Source organism: Oculina patagonica, chromosome 13 (assembly GCF_052425735.1).
Source record: "Oculina patagonica isolate OP01 chromosome 13, crgOcupat, whole genome shotgun sequence".
Classification (NCBI taxonomy): Eukaryota; Metazoa; Cnidaria; class Anthozoa; order Scleractinia; family Oculinidae; genus Oculina; species Oculina patagonica.
The window spans coordinates 10,201,782-10,228,197 of record NC_135770.1 but is presented as its reverse complement, the minus strand read 5'-3'; the positions used below and the strand labels follow the sequence as shown (position 1 = coordinate 10,228,197).

Below are 26,416 nucleotides of genomic sequence, written 5' to 3'. Positions count from 1 at the left end.
CATTTAAAAAGGGAAGAACAAATAAGTTCTTACTAAATCTGAAAGCGTCCAAGGTGTAATATTTGAAAATTCCTTCAGTTTTAACTGGTCTAACAAGTTGGAGTGATGTAGCTCTTGAAATAAACAATTTGTGACCTTGTATTTCAGTTGACTTGTTTTGTTGCCACTTTATAAAGTTGCAATTTTAGTTAGTTAATCTGCTGTTCAAAGTCACATTCAAAAACTTGTTTTGCATAAAGCAGCACTCATTTTTCCTAGTCTGAATTCCCGTGGTCTCTATGGTCGCTTTCTTCCTTAGCGCTTTACAACTTTATTTGTGTGACTTTTCGGGTTTCATGCAAACAAGATTTGCGTCGGCAAAACTCGACGGTTCGTACCGTCAAAATTCTATTGCCACAATTTACGTTACCAGCTGTAAGGATGCCCAAAGACATTTGAAATTGTCATTCTGTAACTAGTTTCATTCATAATTTAGTGTATAGTGTTGTATAATGGCACGAATTTTTAAATAAATGTTAGAGACAGTTCTGGTAAGTATTTTCACTGTGATAATGTAATTAGTTTGAGCCAAAGTTTTGTAATTGGCTCCAAAAATAACATTTTAAAACAAGATGTCGTGCTTTTTGTCGCAAACGGGAAAGTGTGGCGATTCACGAGGCGTTTCAGGTCTTTTCTGCTTGCTTCAGTGTGATGAATCGATAGACAGCCACCTCGCTCCTATACATATATCGCGAGAGGACATCACAGAATGGCAAATTATCCTGGCCAGAGCTGGCTTTTTAGATTTAGAGGAGTCGGTTGTCAAGCCATAAGGTGCGTTTGTTCGAAATATTTAAACTTGAACCTCCTTTTAAATACCTAAATAACCGATATCCCTACGCTTTCATTTACCTAAACTTGTGAGATTCCTACTCTTATATACCTAAAGCATGAAAAAGGTACCCCTTTCGGACGGAGCCTCCCCGTTTAGGTCATTATGGGGGGTAACCCCTCCCCCCTGAGGGGGGTCAGAGACGTTTCTGGTTATAAGCTTAGAGGTAGTTGTGCAAACTGAAATTTGTTAATAAGGCGTGGTAGCACATCTAAAAATGAAAACTGAATGGATAAGCAAAAAAGTCGAAAGAAACTAGACGAAGAAACAGGCGATTAGTTTTGAACAGATTAGTTATAATTTTTGGCGGTGTCACGCTAGTTTCCGTTTTGACCGATTGATCTAAATTTGAGTCAAGAAAAACAGACAAGTGCTTTTTTGAGTAGAGATTTTCAAAGAAAAGTATTTTATTTGCAATGAGAAAGTGTTTTTCTTTCTTTTTTTGGAAAAGAATGATATAATCTCAAGGTGTAGTAAGTGTAACGTGTAGTGGCAACAGGGATCAGAGACGTTTCTTGTTATAAGCTTAGAGGTAGTTGTGCAAACTGAAATTTGTATAAGGTTTGGTAGCACATCTAAACATGAAAACCAAGTGGATAAGCAAAAAAGTCGAACGAACCTAGATAAAGAACCACGCGATCTCGATTAGTTCTGAACAGATTAGGTATAAATTACTGGCCGTGTCACGTCAGTTTCCGTTTTGTCACGGTAAAAGTCGCCCCAGTGATCTATAAAGTTTGAGTCAAGGAAACAGACTTGAAAGTGTTTTTTTTTTCAGTAGAGTATTTCTATGAAAAGTATTTCATTTGCAATGAGGCAGTGTTTTTCTTTCCTTTTACGGAGGAGAATATATCTCGAGCAGTGGGATGATAATTGGACGTCGATATTCACGGGTTTGTGAGTATAAGATGTGTGTAAATAAAATTAAGTTCGCACGAGCGAGCTTTTGTGTTAAAATAACTTACTGATACACAGAGTAATACTAAAATTTACTGATGTCTGTGTATGTAACAAAGAAGTTAAAAACGAAATTCATTAGGAAGAAAGGCAATTAGGGCCACAAAGTACCGTCCCCAGCTACGGTAACAGAATAAATTATTTTTTTTTAATTTCGTACATTGATGTCAGTAATTAAATTAAAATGTCATGAATCCTAGATTTCAATGTGTGGTGGCTAAAATTGAACTTATTACATACTGAGAAAACGTTCAGATTCCAAACGTAACAAAACTGTTAACTCAACAATAGAAAGCAGCAAAACCTAAGAGTACACAATCCAACTAGTAAGTTTACCTGACCAAGTTTAGCAGACAGCGAAACTGCATAATTAATTCGTAACAAATTCAAAGTTCCAGGACGAATAATTCGCCGTTTTTAACCGCTTAAAACGTTTGCAAGTGATCGTTCTGTGAAATGACCTGTATTTTTGACTTGCAATGCTGTAAGTCAACGATTAAACCGTTCTTGTTAAAAACAACCGTTGCTCGGTTGACAACCTCATTTGCATAATGTGTGTGAAAAATTCGCTTAAAACACGAAAAGTTGGAAGTCGCTGTGACGGAAGAAGGTAAGAAGTGCAAGGTATTTTTAGATTTCTGTGCTCACTGGCATGTATTTAGTAGAATTCAGGTGGAATTTAGAATGGTCTGGTCTGGACTTGGAAATTAAAGGCCAGCAAAGTCAGGGTACATTGGCATGTTTATAAAAAGCGACCTGACGGATGTTTCCAAACCTAAAAATTAAAAAAAATATTAAAACAAACATGATTTCACAACCCTTTAAGGACCACCTTTCATGGGATTATAATAGTTTTCTGTTGCGGTCGGCGGTTTTTGTGTGCCAAGCTCGTCAACTTGTGCAGTTTTTCGTTGTAGCAACCATCAAAATTTAGCCTTTTAGTCGCCTTGGCTGTTATAGGCTCTGAAAAAAACATTTTAACGTATTTCAAAAAACTAATGCCGTTACATTTACTTATTAACCAAGATAGTTCACTGGGCAAAGTTTGAAGGAAAACTTTCTTCCGACCCGAAATGCGATGGTCCGCTTTAAAGGACATCGCCACTTAACTCATCAGTACTTGTGAGTGCTGATTAGCCAGCTTGTGATCTTCCTTGCTTACAATATCTAAACATCTTTATTTGGCAGTTGGTGGGCGATGGTTACTCATCTGGGGTGGTCTCTGCTTGGAGCACAGGAGTCTGATCCTATGATGTCCGTGGATGTTGCTTCTGAGACTGTCGCCAAAATCCTATACGCTGCCTTTCTAATTTTTGGAGTTATCCTTCTTCTTAATATGCTGATAGCCTTGCTTTGCAACACGTGGCAGCGTACAGAGGTAAGAAGTGATATCTCGACTCGACCTTTCGCGATTGCAAAGGTCTGTCCACCTAACGCTCATTGTTGTTGTTATATGTGAGGCTCTTACACCAGTGCACTATGAGCGATAAGATTTGTTTCTCTTCTTGCGGCCTCGCCTGACACTGTTACTATACAGTAGATACAGCTACAAACAACAACAATTCTCTTGCATCTTAAAAAAAGTTATATAATAGTAGCACAGGAAAAAAACACGGTTAAAAGCGGTTGTATAGACCTTTACTCATCATCAGGACAAAATGACGAAATGTTAGTCCAAGGCCATAACTAACACTTTCATATCTTGAATATTTCAAGGACAACTCGTTGAAGGTGTGGACTATCAAAAGAGCAATTACAATTCAGACATACGATGCCTATGATCCAGTGCCAGTCCCCCTTAATATCGTCTATAACATTGGAAAACTACTTAGGCTTGTGGGAAGCGACAAAAAAGAGGTAGGGAGAGATAACTATCGGATAGATAACTAGCGGCTGGTTTTTACATACATACAACCTTTATTTATACACGATAAAAGATAAAAGCTACAAGCTTGTGGGATCGTGTACAAAATTAAAATGGCTTATATATATATATATTTTTGTGGCCTACAACGCAAAGTGGGTAGCAGTCCTCTTGAATTACTAAATTGAGTCCAATTCCACAAAAAGTTGATAAGTGAATGCGACATAATACGGAACCTTAGGTGGCGATTCACAGGGTTTTTTTCGTTACATCGTCAAATTTTCCAGATTCTGTAGCGAATTGCAAAATAAGTCCTTCAAGGTAATTGACCTATCCAGTACCAAGGTTTTAAAATTTTGGCCTGAGTTCGTATTTAAACACAGACAAAAGCCATGTTTTACAGAATTATCTTTTTAGGAGAACTGGGCATAAAGTGAAACTAACGCCTTTTGGTTTTGTTCGTACCGCCCAACGGCTCCAATAACATAATAAAAATAAGAGGAGGTCTCAAAAAATGAAGTGGTCGGGGACAAAAAACATTTTCTTTACTTGGCCTTAAGTTGTATCCACGTTCCTTGTGGTTGTCAAATACCGTACTTGTAGTCGTTCTCTTACACACTGCTCTTACTAAAATCTACGTACAGGTTTCTGTTCTCGTGTCGGTAACTACCACTTCGGGTGTGTTTTTTTTTTCTCATTTCCTTGCTATTTTTTAGATTTTTATATGATTTTAAAACTGCCTAGCTTGCACAACACTGTGTGAAACTTGCCTTAATTTTTTCCGTTTTGTTTTATAGGATAAATTTGGGGTAACCGTAGGAAGATGGGTTATTGAAAGACTTGAGGACTTATACTTCGCAGAGCATAAAGACAATTTCCCTGTAACAGGTTAATGCTACTCTTTGTCACCATTGTATTTATGTCAGTTAAACGTCTTAAATAATATTATGTGGCCGCCACGCACGGTATACCGGCTTGTAAGTACCGGTACACCAAAATGGCGGACACATTCAAAGGTCAGTCTTCTTTGCAAAATTAACACCGCCTCAAAATTCTGGCAAGACGTTATATTTAATCTATAAAAGATTTCCCAACAATTGGTTTGAAGTGCCTATGAAGTGAAAAATGTTTTTGTTTAGTTATAAAAATTACCTTAAGAAATACACGGTTCCAAAGTTTGAAACGTGTAGTGGTTAAACTAACGATTTTACAAGCGCTCAAAGTTATGCCATTTTCCCGTCAAAAATGGTCAGAGGAATGGGTCGAGTTTATTCCTGAAATACGAGCCAGTGACGTCACTTTGGTGCCTCATGTTTGTTTGTGCAGTCAATCACGCAGTCAGAGTTTACTGAGTTTCTTGTAACCCAGGTGGTGTTTTCGGGACGAAAAGATGTCGATCGTTTCAGAAATGACCGAAACTTCAGAAATATCTAGCAATCCCGAGGATGAAGAAACCTCAACATTCAACAGTACGATATTTTCGCGCCGCAGATCTTCATTCCGCTTACTTGCCTACAAGTATCGCCCGTACCCGTACAAGTACTGACAAAAATCCGTCCTAGAAAAACGGTGAACTTCGAGTTTTAAAACGAATGTAACGAGTAAGAAGACTCCCCGTATAACGATACACTCTGCTGTCCTTTCTAATCAACGTCTGATCCTGCGGAGCTCGACCGATCCTATTGCAAGTGTATGTTTTCAACCACATAGTTTTCGCAATTTATGTTCACTGGCAAGTAAATCTTGAGGTTTTCGCAAATAAATCTGCACATTAAGTTTGTGTTACAAGCACACTTTTGTCCGCAAACGAAGTGAAATTAATTCGACGTGAAATCATTATAGCCGTGAAGCCTTCCTTAAACCGTGAATCGACGTGAAGCTTGCAAATAAATGGCCACACAACCCTGCCGCGTCGTCGAAATGAGCGTGTCTTTTTTGTCTTGTGAATTTGGCATTAAAAGTCTAAAAACCTAAGTTCTTCTTGAATGAAACTTGTCTTTATTAATAACCCAGGTAATGGTATCAATTGTAATCCCAGCTTTTGAGAGGGAAAACAATTTCAGCTTTTTACGGCGGCGCCAGGAAAAGTGGGCAAAATTTGCATATGCCATAAAAAAAATTCGAAACCTTTCAAATAACGCCATCCAGTCATACATGTAGTAAAAACATTGCCATACGAAAGTATCCGATTTAGATTCTTCTTTTCACAGGCAACTGAGTTTTTGAGAAGAGAACTAAGTAATGGAATGAACTTCAAAGTTTAATATTTGCGTTCTAAATGTTGTCACAAACGAACGGTACACAACATACGGCGTGATACGGGCTTCCTTTGTGGCCAAATTTACTTAAATATCGGCGAGACCCGCACCAATTCGAACTCTGTTTTTTCAAATTCCCCGTTAACTCAAGCTAAAACCTACTCGTATTACCATTGGATTTGCCATTCATTCATTCCATTATCATTATCATCCGTCCTTGTTATTTACTATCAGCTATTTCGAACTCCAAAGTGTGCCAAACAGAGCGACTTGTACTTCGAGAAAGGATCTTTTAAATCGGCAGGCATAACTGAAGGTCTCCCTTCATTTATTTACTTAGTATCGCCCCTTTCGAATTCCAGTGTGCCGAACAGAGCGGCGTGTACTTCGAGGAAGGATCTTTGAAATCGTGCCTGTGAAAAACTGGACCCATTTTGCCCTCGCAGCCGGATCAGACGGGAACTGATACATTCGTTTACCTGGCGTGAACAACTTTTCTGGTTAGGGGCACCGTTTTCTCTTTGCTTTCTTCACCTTCGCCATCATAAGGCACCAAAGTGACGTCAGCGAATAGCATCACGTGGTATTTTGACTGCGCGATTCAAATACCATTTTTGAGGGAAAAATGGCACAACTTTGATCGCTTGTAAAATCATTAGTTTTTCCCTACGCGTTTCAAACTTTGGAATCGTGTATTTCAAGAGGCAAATGTTATAATAAAACAAAAACATTTTTCACTTCATAGGCACTTTAAATTGTATTTGGTTTTGAAAACAAGAAAAAACATCGATTACATCGTCGTCACAAATACATACACATTATGATTAAGATCATTGTTGGGGTCTTAGTGAAAGTCAGTAGCTTAAAGAAACTACAGAAAATACCGTGACAACGAAGAGAAAAGAAGAACTAAGACATCAATTTAAATCAGTTCCTATAATGGATGTCTCAAAGCGCAATTAATTTAGATAAGACACACAACGTCACGAAATGGTGATGAGATCTAATGATGCTTCATTTAGATGAGGATAAATTTGAACTGATGCTGCATGAAGAGAGAACAACAAGAGAGAAAAACCAAGAAAAGTTGGAACAAGTGGACCGATTGGTCAGTGACGTTCTATGTACGACATTATCATCCCAGGGCGGTGATCAAGGAGATCTGTGCGTTGGCCCAGAGGTAATTATAGAAAATTTCCTATGACGTTATAGCGATGCCTTACAAGCACAATAAGATACGTATGTAACATGTACTTTTTTTAATACATGGACACCATCGAAGTTATGATTGTAACATAGGGTAACTAAGCAGTTGCGGAAAGAAATCCTGAAAAAAATCAAGCTTTACTGGATTCGAAGCCATGTCCTCTAACTGCGATAGTCTGTTAGGAATTAAATCTTTTATTCGCAGTTTTAATGTATAATATTCCATAGACATGTTCCCTTTTTCGGGTTATGACGAAAAGGAATTTTGAGATTTTGCAAATTATACTAAAGTAAACTTCGAAGGATTCGCTCTTCACTCAAAACCTATAAAGCATGCTTGCTGACGACACTTTTGAATCGTTTTGGAAGCAAAAAGAAGGAAATACGTCGGGAAAATGATCAATTCTTTATCATAAAACAAATAAAGAAGCCTCAACTGTGCTCTGTTCTGTTGTAAAGCACTTAGGAAGCGCCGATAGCACTCTAGAAGTAGGGTGAAACACTCGCCTAACAGCTCGTGTTGCCCCCTACACTTCTTTCGTGCTATCGGCGCTTCCTGCGTGCTTTACAACAAAACAGAGCACAGTCGATGCTTCGTTATTTGTTCAATAGCAATGTAAGTTCCAGGTTGCATTGGATCCAAGGTGTAATGATATGATTGATATTGTTCATGTATTCCGTTTTTACAAAAAATAGACAAAATTAAAATTTTTTGCCTAAATTTAAACCTTGGGTACGTTCATTGGTACGCTCGCATGCTTGTTATTATTCTGCCTTTCTCGGCCTCGACGTTCTCATAAAAATGATATTGTAGGAAAAAACTGTGTTATTTTTTGTACTAGCTAGTTTCTTAGTTTATTTTCTGATCATTCCTAGATGTGGAAAGTCCGGCATGGCATACAAATAGAAGGCCCCATTTTAAGCTATGAAAGTGACAGTTATTGTAAACCTTATGGTGCTAAATATCGTAAGCCCTTTTCTCCTGAGTTTCCTCATTTTGAGGTGAGTAGCAACATTCTATAACCAAGTTTGGGCCTGTTTACATGATTCCGGAATGACTTTCATTCCGCAACGAGTTAATTCCATCCCCATATATTTCTCTGTATCTGATTACATGATACCGAGACGATTCCGGAATGAGTTCAATCCGGTTTTCATTCCGGAATGAAATTTTCGTTCTGGAATGACACTTCATTTTGGTATCATGTAAACACAGAACGAATTTCGTTCCAAGATGAAATCGCATCTCATGAAACTGCATACGGAGGCCACAGTTTGAATTCAGGGCTAAAAAACGTAATAGCATTACTGTTTAGCCCAAAGAAGCAGCTCTATGGTCAAATTGCTCGTTAAAATTGCAGATACGGTCATTAAAGGGCACAAAAGCATGTTTGCGCGAAACATGCGCCATCTTGTTTTGATCTCGCGCGAAAATCGCGCACGTGAAAATGCCGGTCGACTCTGTCATGTGAATGCAGAACGAACTTCATTCCGAAACGAGTTATTTTCGGGAATGAAAGTCATTCCTGAAAACATGTAAACAGGCCCTTAGTTGATGCAAGTGATACACGAACGACAATACTATAACTCTTTGAGTGAACAAACTTATCTCACAGAATACTCAACGGTGGTTGTAAATGGTATTCAGGTTATTGATGTTGACATCCGTCACGAGTTGATTCATTGGACAGAATGAATCCTGGACGAATGAATGAAAACTTTATTTATAACACGGCTAAAACATTTCAGCAATGTGTAGAAAAAAGTGACATGTATACAAAACAATTCTCTATAAACTGGTTTCAAAATTTGCCGTGTGGAAGTCCGATGCACAAGACCAATAAGTAATGCTTTTCTTAAAGAGGTCTAAGGAATTTGCAGTACGTAGTTCCTCATCAACAAAAGGAACATCATTTACACTTTTTATAGCTATTTACATTAAAAAATTTATGCACTTGGAGAAGAAGAGTAAGGGTATTGGCCACCCTGAAATAACTATTGAGTTAAAATGCCAGGTTGCCAGTTAACAAATTATTTATGCTGGTTGAGGTCGGTCAAACACACAGAGGAAGATTATTTCCTCAGAAAGATTGTTTCATAATAAAGTGTAATAAAGCACCACTGCGACTGTAACTGTAACTGTGAAGCCATGTGAATAAAAACAACGAAGCAATTTTATGCAAAAAACTTTGGCTCACGCTTCAGCGTTCGAGTTTAAGTCCCCCCACTCAAGTTCTTCCTGCGCGGTCCCTGCATTAGGGATAAGACACCGCAAACCTGTACGGTATATCGTCTAGATCTTTGGCTTTGGAAGCTCAGATGAGTTTTTAAAGATTCGTTTGCCTTTTAGGTCGTTATTTTAGAAACTGGGAGAGCAGTGGGAATGGGAGTGGTAGATGAGGATTACTTCACCGGCGATATGCCAGGATATGTTAAAGAATCTGTGGGATATCGTGCTGAAGATGGAAAAATCTTTCTCAATGGTGGATTCAAAGAAACTAAAGGTATTAAAAAGTAGTCAGGTAAAAACAGAAACTAAATCAAAACTCATGGCCATTCGTGTTCTATTATGGTTATTTAAAAAAAAAAAAATTGAAATGACGTCAGAAAATGTTCAACTGAAACTCAAGTGGAACCACGAGCCGTTAAGCGAGTGATTTCACTGCAAAGTTTTGGACATTTTATGGCGTCATTTCTATGGTCTGTATGCGTAGACCATGGTAAATTGTGGTCGATTTGTTTTATACCATAACAAGCTCGAACAAGTATTAATGAAAAGGGATGCCTGACCGTGAAGGAACTTCGCTGGTGGAACGTAACGATTCCGGCCCGACACGTAAAAACGACAATGATACAAAAGAAGATGAACAAGATTCAAAGAATAACAGTTTTAATTATCTTTTCCTCTCTTGTTGAGTGTGAGCGAGCAAGATTACTTTCTTTCTAAAGATCTTCAGTTGTTAGCGCTTGTTCACTGAACATCGACAGTCCGCTGCCGGTTCGCTAGCACCGTTCTTCTCAGTTAGACCAAGAATACAAAAGCTTGGTCAATTTTCTTTCCACAGATCACCTGAGTAGAAGTCCAATCCTGAATTCCGAAAACAAATGCGTACTTGATTCAAACAAAACACGATGAAATTCTCTTTCATTCATGGAAACCAAACTTACACATTTTTTAGCCCGCGCGTGTGCGTGGAATGATCTGACGTCACTTGGTCGACGAGAGTATAGACCATTAAAATGGTCTATACTCTCATCGACCATAATTTTTGACCAATCAGCTCACGAGAATTCTCTCGGTTATACTATAACACTATTTCTTCTGGTGTTATTTTACCTCATTAAACTATTACTGTTGACGTTTATTCGGTTGGCATAACTCTTTTAGAGCATCTTGAGTAATATGTGACTCAATGATCTCACGAGATCTGTACTACAACTTTCATTTTAATCCCAGTGTATATGTATTATATGCACATGTAAATTGCACCAGAATATCATTTTTGATATTGTAACGATCGTCTTCGTCGACAACTACTTTTATTACTTCAGCACTTGGAATCAACTGTACTCTGAGTCTTGCTCATATACACAACACAACAGGAAAGCGTAAGTCCTATTTATCCTTTGCACACGACTTCACTACGCGTACTCTTCGCGATATAACGATCTTTACAAGCTCGTGCACATAAACCGCTCGTGCACTAAACGCCGTTTCGTTACATTTGCCCCCCTCCACTAAAGCGATGCGTCCTCGCATCGAGGCCATTCCTGAACTAATACATCAATCCAATAATATAGATTTATAAACTTGAATTCTTTAACAATAAAACTGTTCAATAAATAAACTGTAAAATAAAACTGTTCAATGTTTCCTTTATAAAGGTTCTCAAAGTGTTCAATGTTCCTCAATAAAAACGTTAATAAATAAAGTTATGTCTGCTCTCGGTATCTTCTTCTCCGTTTTTTGTTTTGTTTGCAAAATCACAGATTACTGACTAGAATTGTTCTGTTCATGAAAGGGCTTGAGGCGGTCATGATGCACAAACTTCTGTTTTCCCTTAGGATTCTTCTGGATTCTATACACCACGTCGGTAACTCGTTTAGTCACCTCCCAGGGACCATCCCACGGCGTTTGTAATTTTGGGCTCCTGCCTTTCTTCTTCTGAGGATTATACAGCCATACTTTATCTCCCTCCTTGTAGGAATTTGCGTTAGCTCTTCGGTCATATAATCGTTTCTGTCGCTGACTCTCGATGCACAAACGATTCCGGGCAAAGTCATGTACTGTTTCGACTTGTGTCCTTAAATTGCAAGCATACTCCGTGCAATCAGGTGATTCGTTACTCTCTGGCGGAGCACCAAACATTAAATCCACGGGAAGCCTAACCTCCCTTCCAAACATTAGCTCGTTAGGTGTACAGCCAGTACTCTCATGGACCGCTGATCGATAAGCCATTGAAAGAAGGGGAAGCAGCTCATCCCAGTTTCGCTGATTTTCCTGGACAAACTTCGCTAACATGTCCTCCAGTGTGCGATTCAGACGTTCAACCATTCCATCTGATTGTGGATGTAAAGGCGTTGTCCGCGTCTTCTCAATATCTAGAAGTCTGCATATCTCCTGAAACAACACTGACTCAAAGTTACGTCCTTGATCCGTGTGAATTTGCAGGGGAACGCCGAACCTGCAAATGATTTCTGTAACCAGGAGATGGGCCACTGTCGCGGCAGATTGCTCAGGCATAGCATGCGTCTCGATCCATTTAGAGAAATAATCCATGACCACCAGAATATACCGATTTCCTTGTTGCGTCTCTGGCAGAGGTCCTAACACATCAATTGCAATTCTCTCAAGGGGCGCTCCCACATTGTACACTTTCATTGGAGCTTGAAACTTTCTCTGCGGCTTTCTTCGAGATGAACACCCACTACAGTTTTTGCACCATCTCTTGACGTCCCGGCTACTCCCAATCCAGTAATATCGTTGCTTGACACGTTGAAGAGTCTTCTTCACTCCCAGAGCCCTGCCGTCGTTGTGTCATGAAGGGACCACAACACTTTCCCTTGAAGACTTTTGGGAATGACCAATTTCAGACTTTGCTCCTGCTGCGGCCCAGCAGCTTCCCATTTGCAATACAGGACTCCTTCCTTCAGAACAAGTCTCTCAAATTGTGCCCAATATCCCTTTAACTCTGGAGAAAGAAATGAGATTTGTTCCCACTTTGGTCGTTCTTTCCCAGATTCCAGCCATTGGATCACTTGTGATAAAATTGGGTCACCTCTCTGCTCCCTTTGTAGCTCCTCGGTCGTCATCACATTTGTCCAAGTATCCTTCTCCGACTCGGAAGTTCCTTTTTCTCCTGCATGAAGTCTCCGTTTTGCGCCTCTCGTGATCGCACCACACAATGAGTCCTTGGATTCATGACGTGCATCCATCTTGTCACAAAATAAGCATTCCTCTAAGCTGCATGGTCGCCTAGACAAGGCATCTGCATTTCCATGCTGACTTCCAGGACGATACACAACTTCATAATCGTAAGTGCCCAGTATCTCTAACCAGCGAGCCATTTGTCCCTCTAAATCCTTAAAGCCTACCAACCAACGCAGAGCTCCATGATCAGTTCGAACAACAAACTTCTTCCCATACAAGTAATGATGGAAATGGCGCACTCCGTCCTCAACTGCAAGCAGCTCACGGCGAGTGACACAATAGTTCCTTTCTGCTTTCTTTAATGCTCTACTGTAATATGCGATTACTCTTTCGTTTCCTTCTTGAACCTGTGACAGAACTGCTCCGATAGCTACGCCACTTGCATCTGTGTCAATGATGAACTGATTATCAATGTTCGGGTATGCCAGAATTGGAGCACAGCCAAGACTCTCCTTTAGGGTGCCAAAGGCTTTGTCGCATTCTTGTGTCCACACAGACTCTTTCCCATTTTCAGTCAACTTGTGCAATGGCTGGGCAATTTTTGCGTACCCATACACAAAACGGCGATAATAAGACGTCAAGCCAAGGAAACTTCTAATTTCCGCGATCGAACTTGGAACTGGCCAGGCACTGACGGCTTCTGTCTTACTAGGGTCTGTGCTTACACCCTCTCCACTCACAATATGGCCGAGAAAAGATACCTTCCGCTGGAACAGAACACACTTCTTTGGGCTAAGCTTTAAATTGGCAGATCTGAAACGTTGGAAAACCAATCGTAGCCGCCTCAAGGCTTCTTCAAAAGACTTAGCGTGCACAATGACGTCGTCCAGGAATATGAGTAAGATATGCCAAGGTAACCCAACCAACACCCTCTCCATCAACCGTTCAAAAGTAGCAGGAGCATTGCAGAGACCAAAAGGCATTACGTTAAACTGATAAAGCCCAGAACCTGTTGAAACTGCTGTCTTCTCCTTGTCTTCCCCCGACATTTCGACCTGCCAATAGCCACTAGCCACATCCAAAGTACAAAACCACTGCGATCCTGTCAACGCATCCAGACAGTCCTCAATTCTTGGAAGTGGATACGAGTCCTTAACTGTGACGTTGTTCAACTTCCGATAATCCACACAGAAGCGAATTGTTCCATCTTTCTTTCTCACTAATACAACAGGAGATGACCAGGGGCTCGATGATGGCTCAATGACGCCTTTTTCCAACATTTTCTCTACCTCTTCTTCCGCCTTCTCCTTGAGATGCAAAGGAAGCCGTCTTGGTGCTTGCTTGATAGGTCGAGACTCCCCAGTGTCAATCTTGTGCTGTTCTATACCGGTGCGGCCCAAAGGACTTCCAGAAGTGGCAAACACATCCTTGTACTCAGTGACTAAGTCAGTCAATGTTTTACTCTGCTCCTCATTCAACCCTTCCGTACTCCTACTCAACAACTCTTCCAGCTCAGGAGGTAAAGATTGGTTCTCCTCTTGTTCTTTAAATTGCGGCAAGTGACACTCACGGGCTAGTCGTACTTCTGTCTCCACTGCCTCTGGTATCTCCTTGACGTCCTCCACTAGTTCACATAGGGCTGCCAGGGTATCTTTGTAAACTCGTCTCGGATACGGGGTGGGGTTAAGCAGTCGGATAGCAACTGGGCCGTCCACATTTATCAGAGATCTGCCAACCAGAAGTTTGCTGCGCTGGACGAATTCCATTGCTGGTTCCAAAACTGCTAAACCACCCTCTTCACTTTTGCCAAGTACCTTTGCAGCTGCTACCATTTCGCTGTTTGCGGGAATTACCAGTGTCTCCCCCAATGTCACTCTTAAACATTGATAATTGTTCAGCCCTGTTGCAACTACAGTTTCCGCTGTCGGCACACTTTTCAAGTCAGGAATTTGAAATCGAAGTTCTCCACCAGGTGCTGAAATGATCTGGCAACCATACTGGCGCACAAAATCCATGCCTAAGATCCCTTCCAATTCTATATCTGCAATCCAGGCTTCTTGCTGCACTTGTTTGCCCTCCACTTCTAAGTGAAATGTTCCTTTTCCATGGAAAGGTTTTGAGCTGCCGTCCGCAAGGATCATGCGGTTCACTACTTTTTCGAGTGTGAGTCGCCCTTGTGCACTAATCTTTTTCACCACTGCTGGGTTCAGGATAGTGATGTTAGACCCAGTGTCTACCAAAAATGTTACGTTCACTGCTTCCACTTTACACAAAACATACAATCCCAGCTGATCTTCAGTTCTCAGTGTTCGTGTGGGCCTCTGAAACCGACGGGGGACCGAACTTAGGCCCTTTGGCTCGGCCCGCCCTCGTTTCCCTGGTTGTTGGAGTAAGGAGGATTAAGGCAGTTTCGAGAAAAATGGCCAGGCTGTCCACAGTTCCAACAATTCCCTCCGCCAACCTGTCGCGGGCCCCACGTGTAAGACTTCCGACCGGTATCCGCCATCTTTCTCATAAACTCCTGCAAAAGCCGTCTTTGTTCTTCACGATCCTTCTTCATTTCATCCCAGATCTTGTTAATAGACATTTCCAGCGCTGGCACTTGTTTCTCAGGTACTTGTGCCTCTATTACGTTGGCAGTAAATCCACCCATACGGTGACGCTGTCGCTCAGACGCCTGAAAAGCTTCGACTTCCGTTGCTACACTTAGTGCATCCTGCACAGTTTTTGGCCTTGCTTGAAGTACTTTCCAACGAATATCCGTATCTGAAATAGCATCAAGGAAGTGATCTCTCTCCATGACTTCTCTGACGGACTGTGGGGCGTCTGGATATGCCTGCCTGACTAATCGTTGAATGGCTTGGGAAAGTTCAGGTAACGTCTCCCCCTTTTGTCTCATCCGGTTCTTCAACTCAGATCTAAATAATTCCTTTTGACCACCATTACCAAACCTCAGCGCTAGAGCTCCTTTCAAGGCGTGATAATCTTTTCTGGAAAACTCGTCCAAATCTGACAATACGGCTTGTGCTGAACCGGATAAACTTGCTGCCAGGAAAATTGCCATAACGGATGTGTCCCACGCATTAAGTTCAGCAATTAATTCAAATTGTACTAGGTAGTCGTCCCACGACGACTTCCCATCGAACGGTGATGATGTGATCAATGGTTTCTCTACAGGAAAGCGTCTCCCGATTTCCTCGCGGCCAGCTTCCGGTTCACGTACAGATTCCCTGACTTCCGATTCGGTACCAGGTTCCGCGCGGCCATTGTCATTTTCCATCCGCCATATTTTTTCGCCGAGATGATCAATTTGTGTTTGAAATCGCTCGGCGATTCGCCTCTCCATGTCTTCGCTGTTGCTAACTAAACGCTGGCCCAGCTCTTGGATAGCCAAAACAAATGTTTCTGGTGTCTCCTGCTCGACGGAATAAGCGAAGTTTGCTTCCGGAGTCGCGGAAATTCCACGCACATTGTCCTGTTCCGACGAGAAATTTTCGCAAATTTCGGGATACGAATCACTGCGTCCTGCATCAGGATCGCCGTAACTCCTGTCGACAGCTGCCATCCTAACACAACTTCAACTTTAACTAAACTACACTAAACTCTTAAAGGTCGCCTGGATCACGTAAGCTTTTCTAACGGTTATCACAACAACTACTACGGCAACCCGGTTCAAGGTTGTTTTCAACAAATGTCCAAAAGTACAACAACAAACAATATTCAACTACAATGCCACTGTCACAGCACGCAGTAACAGCCACTACAACTCAGAACTGTATTTACTACTCTAAATCAGTCGTTCAGCTTGCAGCAAAACAACAACAGCAGTTCACCGAACGGCTAACATACCACAACAACGCCAAAACGATCTGACCTGCAAAATCGCTGTCCCCTGTGGAGATTCCCTGCCTTCTGTGGATCCGTATCCCACTTCTGACACCAAATGTAACGATCGTCTTCGTCCACAACTACTTTTATTACTTCAGCACTTGGAATCAACTGAACTCTGAGTCTTGCTCATATACACAACACAACAGGAAAGCGTAAGTCCTATTTATCCTTTGCACACGACTTCACTACGCGTACTCTTCGCGATATAAAAATCTTTACAAGCTCGTGCACATACACCGCTCGTGCACTAAACGCCGTTTCGTTACAATATAATATATCTTTTCCCCTGTAGTAACAACCTGTTGCACATGCGTGTTTTTCAGGAACAAACATGGCCATTCGAGGTGACCGGATTCGCTGTACGGCCATTTTTAAGAATGCAAAAGAGAAAGATGGAAAAAGACAAGTTCCAGTTATGTTTTCATTGAACGGAAGGAAGATAATTGCCGAAGATGGAGAAGATCATTTTTTCCTGGACTGTGATAAACCTCTATATCCTTTTATCGGCATGGATCGCACGGGTAGTGTTTTTGCTAAGGTAAGAATTAAGGCCTAGCTAAACTAGGAAACATTGTTGCGGAAACATTGTTACAGAGACAAATATTTTACAGTTTAGCTACGCGGGAAACATATGTTGCGAAAAACAAATTTTGCTTCAAGGGAACAAAAACGTTTTTGCCTCAAGTCAAAAAACAGTTTTTTTTGCTTTCCGGACACAAATTTTGCTTCGGAAACACGTGCTGCCCAGTATAGCTATCATGGAAGCATTGTTAACAAGTTTATGCGCATGCGTGACACTTAGTTCCAGGAACATTGTTTCCTCGTTTAGCCAACAGGTCAGCATTTTGCTTGCTTCCCGCTAATTTAGCCATCTAGTAAACATGACAAGGAACAATGATTCCGAAACAATGTTTCCTAGTTAAGCCAAGCCTTACAAATTGTACGCTACGCCTAACTCATCGTACGGGAAGTGTATGTAAGTGTCATGCACAGCGTTAATTGAAATGAACACATGTACATTTTTATTTTTATTTTTTTGCCACACAAACAAAAAATAGAATTATGAAAAAAATAAATAATAGATATCACCACACAAGATAATAATGAATATACAAAACTACAATATAATATAAGATTATTAAAGATAGAAAACAAAATGGTGAGGGAACCTAATAAAAAAAAAAAACACGGGGCTTGTAAGCTTAGGTTCCCTCCCAAGAACAAACAGATGACTGATTCAGGTAAATAATGACAAGACTTAATCGAAGACAAAGTTAATAGTTATCAATAATATTACTTTAAATTTTCTTTAAAGAGATGCCAGTGATGAAGAGCCCGAAATTTCAGGTGAAAGAAAATTAAAAAATTTAGGACCTTGAAAGAATACGGAGAATTTTCGGATATTTGTTCTACATAATGGCAGACGAAAGGAGTTTGCATGCCTTGTGTGGGGTACATGGGGTACTCTAAAGTGCATCGCCGCCTGCAACAGAAGTAAAAAGTTGAAATGACGTTGCTGACGTATGCGAATCAAGTGCTTCGGTTTAACCACGATGGCGTGCCAAAAGACACCGTTTTTTACTTGGCGTCTCGAGATTATTTAGGTTCACTCAGTTTGTCTCTCGTGTGAGACGTGGTGCCCTAATTCGACCTAATGGTTTGTGCGCTGGGCTTTGGATTAGGACCTTAAAGTGAACGTTAGAAAAAGTAGAATAATTTTTAATATAATTTGGAGGTTACTGTAGCGAATTAAAAAAATGCTCTCGATCAATATCAATAATGTAGTGGATTTTTTTAAAAAGATTGTAATACTTAAAGCTAATACCTAGACTCCTTTTTGAGATTTCATTTCTTTTGTCGACTCTTTTTTGTTTGTTTATCTAGTTGTCGTGTTTATTCTTTTTTTAATCATGTAATAAAAAAGTTAAATAGCATTGAATAATTTCCAATAGTGTATGTAAGTATAAGTAATGTACGTGTTTTTAAGTGTATCAATAAAGTGTGTTTATTTTAAAAAAATAATAATAATAATTTGGAAAAAAAAAATCGGACACTGCTACTAGCATAATAAATTATGCCAGTTTTAATAATAATAATAATAATAATAATGTCAAACTGTAGTAGCAGAGGGGAAAAGTCCCCTCTACTAATTGTGGACACCTAACCTGTCTAACTAAAAACATAATTAATATATGTAAATTGCAAACTATTTATAAACATTTAAAAAAAAACCCTTTACTAGCACAATCGATAAGGGCCCGCTCTGGATCAAGCGTTCGGGGCTCGAGCCCAGTTTGGGTCACTCTGGATACACTCAAGATACTTAACTTTACAGTGCTACTTTCCAGCCTGGAGTATAAATGGTTACCGCAAACTGTTGGGAAAACCTGAAAGTATCATGCGATGGACAAGCATCCCATTCAAGGAAGTAGCAATACTCCTAGCCGCTTCATGTAACAGAAACCAAAGGCAATTTTTTTTAGGATGTCATTGAAAACAGGATGTAATTTAGAAAAACATACTTCTCTCTTCGATTGCTCAATTATTTCCCGCCTGAGAGATAGTTGCTATTCTAACCGAAAGATTCCTTATTAAGGACGTAGCTCCGCAGAGATCGTGTACACTCTTCTTTTTTTGTAAAAACCTTTTTTTATAAGAACGTCGAGGGTGAACAAAGGCCAAAATTTAAAAACACCCTTAGAATGGCCCAAAGCTGACATTTGGTTAAGAAGGAATTTTATTTTTCTCTATTTGTTGCCAAATAAATAACTTCTCCCTAGATGGGATGGTTGTCCATCGCAGGGTTACCCCCCAGCATTAAATTTGCCGGTACCCATTTATACACCTAAGTGGAAAGGCACTGTGAGAGCTAAGTGCCTTGCCGAAGAACACAACACAATTATCCCGACCAAGGCACGAACTCGGACCGCTTTTCTTGGAGCTCGAAACCAGCGCACTAACCATTAGGCAACCGCGCCTACCATATCGTAGAGCTATTGTACTGCTCGTTAAAACATTTTCGCTCTCTTTATTGCTCCCGTTTCGTCTTAGCTTAAGAATAATTCTTTCATTATTAGTTAGAAGAGTACACTATTAGAAGAGGTTTCAGAAACAACCGAGTTCATTTGTTTCGTTATTTTAACAACAATTATTTTAATTACACTTTTTAGATGTTAAGGGATGATGAGGACAAAGTAACAGGTAAAAGCTTCCCCACGTCACACTTGTTGTTATGTCATTAAACCGTCTTAAGTTTATAAATATTCTGTGCGATACATTTTTTTCATGAAACAGATAAAAGTCGACAGATGGTCAGTCAGGCTCTTTGTACGACATTTACATCCCAGGGCGGTGATTCGGGAAAGCTGTGCATTGGCCAGGAGGTAATTATTGAGAATTTTCTATGATGTTATACCGATGTCCTTTTGAGCATAATAGAGCAGTTTTCAATTGAGTGTCGTAAAACCAAAACCAAAGTAATTACTCTGGCCAATCACAAAGGACCCAGACAACCCAGTGAACCAATCAAAACTTGAAGCAAATACATGTAGCTGGCACGAAGCGCGGGAAAACGTGCGCGAGCGAGTCACGATTGGTTTTGGTTTTAGTTCTGATTGGTTGAGAAAGTGGCTCGAGATTTTTAAGCCAATCACTAAGCATAGTAATGCAAAACCAAAGCAAACGCAATTTACTTTCGACACTCAAGTGAAAACCGCTCTAAGATACGTAGGTAATTTGTACCTTTTAATGACAAAAAACTATCGCAGATAGGTATGCAACATACGGTGAGCAGTTGCGGAAAGAAAGCCAGCCAGGCCGGAAAAAAAATAAACTTGACCTGGATTCGAAGCCATTACCTCTCCAATACCGATGCAATACACCAGCAACTGAGCTGCCAAGCTAACTGGGAGCTTGTCGTTTTAACATTTTGTCATTTTTTTTGAGTTCATAATATACCCGTAGAAGATGAAGGTAGTGAATGATTATATGAAATGTCATATGTATTTGAAGGGCAAATGAAATAATAAATGGGGACAACTGTTTAAGTTGCATACGTAACTGCGGTAGTCTATCCTGCATTTTAATGCAAAAAATCTGTCGCCCACAGCTCTAATATGTGATATTCCATAGACATGTTCACTTTCTTTCGGCTTATGACGGAAAGGAATTTTGCGTTTCAGATATATTTAGTTATATATTTGGAAGGAATGTTTTGTCTGAAACGTTTTTTTTTAATTTTTGTTTTCAAAAATTTAGATGCGTCCACTTATACCGTTTAGTCAAACTTTCTGTACATAACAGTATGAAGCAAAAACAAAGTTCTACAGTACGTTGTTTCTAAGCATACTGGAATGACATAAAATATCAATTGCACAGATTGGATTGGAACAAGAATACCATGTTATGATTCATATTGTTCATGTATTACACTCGTTCAAAAAATAGACAAAATAAAGTTAAAAGCCCTTACCCCAATTTGAACCTTGAGTAAGTTCGCATGTCTTTGTTCTAATTTTGGCCTTTTTCGGCCTCGAAATTCTTTAAAACATGTTCTAGTGGAAAAGAAAACTGTATATTATTTTCGCATTAGCGAGTTTCTCAGTTTACTTTCTGATCATTTCAAGATGTGGAAAGTCCACCCGGACATACGAATAGAAGGCCCCCTTTTAACCTGTAAAAGTGACAACCCCAGTGCCAGATATCTGAAACAGTTTTCTACCGAGTTTCCTCATTTTGAGGTGAGTAGCAGCACTTTATATCCAAGTTAGCTGACGCAAGTAATGCATTATGTTAGGTTAGAATTTGGCTTAAGCATTAGCATTGATTTAAGTATTTCTTGAGACGATTGTAAATCCGAGTATCCTGGGTACCAGAGATTTTCTCTCGCGCGCGGTGGATTACTCTTCAGCGCCCGAAGGCCGTCGCCACGAGCGGCGATGCCGCGATCGCGCGGGTCACAATAGAGACATGACCGACACCGGAGGCCGCGCAAGAAAAAAAAACTCTGGAACCCAGGGTAAAATCCAAGAGAATCTGAAAACAATGCATGCTCATAGAAAAATTTGGGAGCGGGGTAGGGGCAAAAAAAGATGCATTATGAAAACGATGAATATGACAAATTCTCTTCACAGAACAGCAAAAAGGGATTTTTCGGGATCATTGCTCTAAATAGAACTGTGTTTCTTTCTCACAAACACGCACATGTCCAGGCCTTGAAACGGCTAAAACTGATTTTCTCTTTCCTGATAACCATCAAATCTTTTTGACAGAAAATGTTGCAAACTAAGTTCAAAGTTATAAAAAGCCCACAAAATTCTTTTAATGAAATCTTCCAGAAGCGCTTCCGATAAAAAAACTTCCCGCAGACCGGCATTTCTATTTTAAAAAAATAATGATGGTATACTGCATCACACACCTTAAGTAGGAAAAATCAGATTGTCAGACCTGTAAATGAATATGTTATTGTGACATGATGTTTGTTCCAGGTTGGATTGGAACAAAGGTGTCATGATATGATTCATACTGTTCACGTATTCCACTCGTACAAAAAACAAGGTTAAAACCCAAATTTTAAACATTGAGTATGTCTACATGTGTTTGTTATAATTTTGGCCTTTCCCGGCCTCGGAATTTTTTTAAAAAAATAATATATAGTTTTCTTTTCCACTAAAAAGAAAACTATATATTATTTTTGCAATAGCTAGTTTCTTAGTTTATTTTCTGATCATTCAAAGATTTGGAATGTTTACCCGGACATACGAAGAGAAGGCGCCCTTTTAACCTGTAAACTGGGTTATATGTGGGATATATGTGGTGCTGCATATCGTGAACAGTTTTCTGCCGAGTTTCCTCATTTTGAGGTAAGTAGCAACACTCTATAACGTCGGGGACTCAGATTTTTTCTTTGTCCCACGCTCGTGTCATGTTGAATAATTTCTTCACTATTTATCACCGAGCTTGAAATTTACCATCTTTATTATTTACTCCACATTTGATGATTTCGACATTGCTGATCCTAGCAGTATGCAGGACGCGTGTCATATATCAACCTAGAAAAATGGCCCAGCTCACAACGAGTCTCTCGTATACGTAGCTCAGTTGGTTAGAGCGCCCAACCGGTATCTGGGAGGCCATGGGTTCGATTCCCGTCGGGGACTCAGATTTTTTCTTTGTCCCACGCTCGTGTCATGTTGAATAATTTCTTCACTCTATAACCAAGTTTGTTGACGTAAGTGGTGCATTATGTAAGGTTAGATTTTGGAGTAAGAGCGCAGTACGTGTACGAAAGTACTCTTACTCTTTGAATAAACAAAGTAACTTCACGGAATACTCAACGCTTGGTTGTCAATATTACTGATGTTGACGTCTGTTACGAGTTGAATCATTGGACAGCCACTAAATAAGACTGATTTACGTGTTATACCGAGATATCAATTGTTAAAATTGAATGGTTTCCACTGAAGTCAAATTCACTAAATAATGAAAAAAAGAAACTTCTTAAAAAGCTTAAAAGATCAGTTTTCATATTCGCACTCAACTGCCCGCATGGCACAAGGATTCCTGTGACAAATTCTCGAGTGAGTATGGTAAAACTCTAAAGTAATTATGTAGACCATGTTAACTGTAACAGGGTTTGCTGCAGTATTGATATTCCCGGACTCCTTTGCATATGTTCACATATGAGACGACATAACAAAGTGTTAGAATATAGCTCACTGAATTGGCTGGAGGCTTAGTTGCTATTAAGGGAATGAAGAAGACAAAAAACATTTTGTATGGAACAAGAAGCTTGATTAAAGTTTTAAATCGAGCGGTTAAACCACTTCTTTGGCTAGAAAGCTACGGCGCCGCACAATAAAAATCTTTCGAAAAGCACTTGAGTAACACATGTACACAAGTCTGAGGTTTTCGTGAGTCACGCGCTGTGTGTCAGCTGGATTTCCCTCATAACGTCATGTCTTGCTTTACTCCACTTGCCTGGATAAATTCCTGCTTATGTTTGAAAGTATTTATTTTGTTCAAAATCTTGATTAAAACAAAAAATATATTTCACGCTCAATAAAAAGCGTATTCAGTATTTGCAACATACGCGTATAGCCGTCGAATTTGCCCTTTGGAATTTCAGCTCAGACAGGCCCACAATGTAGATGGATTTTCACTTACCCTTATATGCTAAAACCGGTTTTTTCCGGGATTTGGAGGAATGGCCATTCTACCACTTATTACGTCACCAATTTACTCGTCAGCAGATTTTTGTGATGTGCAACTTATAGAGGTTGGATAGATTGGATAGAGCTTTCCACAGGACTGTCTATCTTGAATATTGACTGCATTCCGACAGAGCTAATCGTACCCATACCCGTACTTGATCAAGGTCTCCTTTCCAGGGTTTTCCATTGATTATGATCAAAACATTTCGGGCCAGTAGAAGGGGTGCACAGAGTAAAACATAGAGAGAATAAGAAAGCAGAAAAAAACGAAACGGAAAGGAGCAAGGAAAATGGAACGGAACGGTTCAGTAAAAAAAGTCCAAATTTTGGCTTATGCGCATGCGCCAAAGTAAAATATTGTACATTTTTACATGGAAATTTCATCAAAAATTTACTGCAGTGTCAGAAAATGCATTTCTAGCAAAGTTTAGAAAAATTTAGGATCGTAGAGCCAAGAAAATCAATTAACAGTTAAAAAACGTGTTTTTTGGAGCAATTTCAGCATAATTATTAAAGGTTAAGAAAACACACAGACGTTTTCAAGCCGCCATCTTCCCTTATAGCATTACCCTCAATGCCTTAGGGCTGGGCTTACACAGGCAACCCAGTTACAAACTATTTTCAATAGTTTTTTAGCTTAAAAACAATAAAAAATTCCAATGGGCAAATGCAACGGCTATACGCGCATGAGTAGACTAGGCCATTCCTGTTGTATTTCTCGGTTTAGCATCGTCCGACAACTCAAGTCAGACCGAGATTTGCACGAATCACGCAGTTTGCGTGAGCTGTATCCAGTGAGCTTGTACGAAATATTGTTCAGTCCTCTGGCTTTGGAAGCTGAGATGAGTTTTCAAAGATTTTTTTTGCCTTTAGGTCACAATTTTAGAAACTGGGAGAGCAGTGGGAATAGGAGCGGTGAGTGAGGATTACGACATGAGAAGTATGCCAGGATGGGAAATTGAATCTGTGGGATATCATACTGATGAAGGAAAAATCTGTCACAATCATATACATGGAGAAGAAACTGAAGGTATTAAGAAGTAGTGAAAACAGAAACTAAATCAAATGCTTTATTTGTTCCAAGTTGTTCACGTTCTTTGTCTTTTATAAATCTCAATCTTCCTCAATCATAATCATTTGTGTTTTTGTTTGGTTTATCACTATCTCTTTGGCGTTTGTCATAGCTTCTTAAGGGCATCTGAAAATTAATGTTTGACTGACCCAATGAAGTATATCTAGCTTACGGGACTTGCATTTTAAGGTGGCTGAACACAGTTTTCCAATCTTTGGAGAACGTTTCCTATATATTGCTCTCATTTCCAAACCGTTGCACGGTCGACGACCTCAAATTTGGCAGCTCACAAGATCAGCTACTGCATTTTTAATTTTTGCTTGTCGTGTTACACATGTAAATTGTACCAGAATATCATTTTAATATTAATATATCTTTTCCCCTGTAGTAATAACCTGTCGCACATGCATGAATCTTTGCAGGAACTGTCAAGGCTGGTCGAGGTGACCGGATTCGCTGTACGGTCATGATTGGACATGAAAAAGAGAATAATGGAAAAATACAAGTTCCAGTTATGTTTTCATTGAACGGAAAGAAGTTAATTACCAAAGAAGGTGCTGATCAGGTTTTCATGGACTTTGATAAACCGTTATACCCTTACATTGGCATGCAAGGGAGTATCGTGTTTGCTAAGGTAAGAATTAAAAAGTGTACACATACATAAAATAAAATCTTTAAAAAGTTTAGAACTTTAAAAATACTGTCCAGTGAGTTCCATACACTAACTATTCTATAATAAAAAGTTCTCTGGCCGCTAGTAGTTTAGAAAAGTGGAATGTTCAGCTTTTGTGAGTGTCTGGTAGTACGCCTGCGTGTTTGCCCTCGCTTAGTGAATTTAGATGAGAAATACTCTGGTACGCGGCCTGCCAGGCATTTAAAGGTCATGGTAGCGGTAAAAGATACAGCTGAGTTGCTTGCTTAAAACTAAAACGTTAATAATATGTTCGTTTATCAGAAAATTCTTGGTGCGGCTTATTTGACTGACGCGATACATGCAGAAGAAGGCTGTTTTGGTGATATGTTCGTCATATATAGGTCAGGTTGCTATCACAAATCACCCCAAGGTCTTAAGTAGAATCTTCAGATACGAGTTCTTTTCCCGTAAAGGGGAGACAAGGCGCGCCCAATCTTGAAGGCATTTCCCTGCTCCGAACACCATAAGTTTCGTTTTCCCTGGATTCAATAATAAAAGATTGTTGGAGCACCATTCACCAAATAATCTCTTAAATCACACTCAGATGCCTACACTAGGCCTGACTACTGGCACCTGAAGCAAATCGAGTGCTTCGAGTAAACCACGATGGCGTTCCCAAAGACGCCGTCTTTTACTTGGCGTTTCGCGATTTTTTATGCTCACCCAGTTTGTCTCTTGTGTGAGGCGCGGTGCCCTAATGGCTTGTGCGCTGGGTTTTAAATGAAACGAACGGGGTTCGAGCCCTGTCGGGGTTACTGTGTTGTGTTCTTGGGCTGGACACTTTAGTTTCATAGTTCCTCTCTTCACCCAGAAGAATACATAGCCTGCAAAGTGTTGTAAAGCGCATTAAGCGTATGGAAATGCGCTTATAAATACCGTTATTATAACTATTTTGTCCTCGATAAGTGGGTATCTTTCAGGCATGCCATGAGATTTTGACACTCGAATAAAGTTTAATATGTATATATGTAAGTATATGGGCAACCTGACAGCTGGCCCGTAACCAGGATTCCGCATGGGG

The 26,416-nt window shown here is 39.9% G+C and overlaps 1 protein-coding gene across 1 annotated transcript in view; it reads left to right on the top strand.

Moving 5' to 3' along the window:
• The window catches only part of LOC144636696 (uncharacterized), a 366,639-nt gene that overhangs the window by 143,765 nt on the left and 196,458 nt on the right, over positions 1 to 26,416 (top strand). Inside the window, exons 20-27 of the mRNA XM_078495881.1 lie at positions 9,507 to 9,660; positions 16,742 to 16,956; positions 19,589 to 19,619; positions 19,713 to 19,801; positions 21,044 to 21,157; positions 22,154 to 22,279; positions 24,503 to 24,659; positions 25,124 to 25,335. Of these exons, the coding sequence (XP_078352007.1) occupies positions 9,507 to 9,660; positions 16,742 to 16,956; positions 19,589 to 19,619; positions 19,713 to 19,801; positions 21,044 to 21,157; positions 22,154 to 22,279; positions 24,503 to 24,659; positions 25,124 to 25,335 (1,098 nt within the window). The remainder of the gene's footprint in view (positions 1 to 9,506; positions 9,661 to 16,741; positions 16,957 to 19,588; positions 19,620 to 19,712; positions 19,802 to 21,043; positions 21,158 to 22,153; positions 22,280 to 24,502; positions 24,660 to 25,123; positions 25,336 to 26,416) is intronic.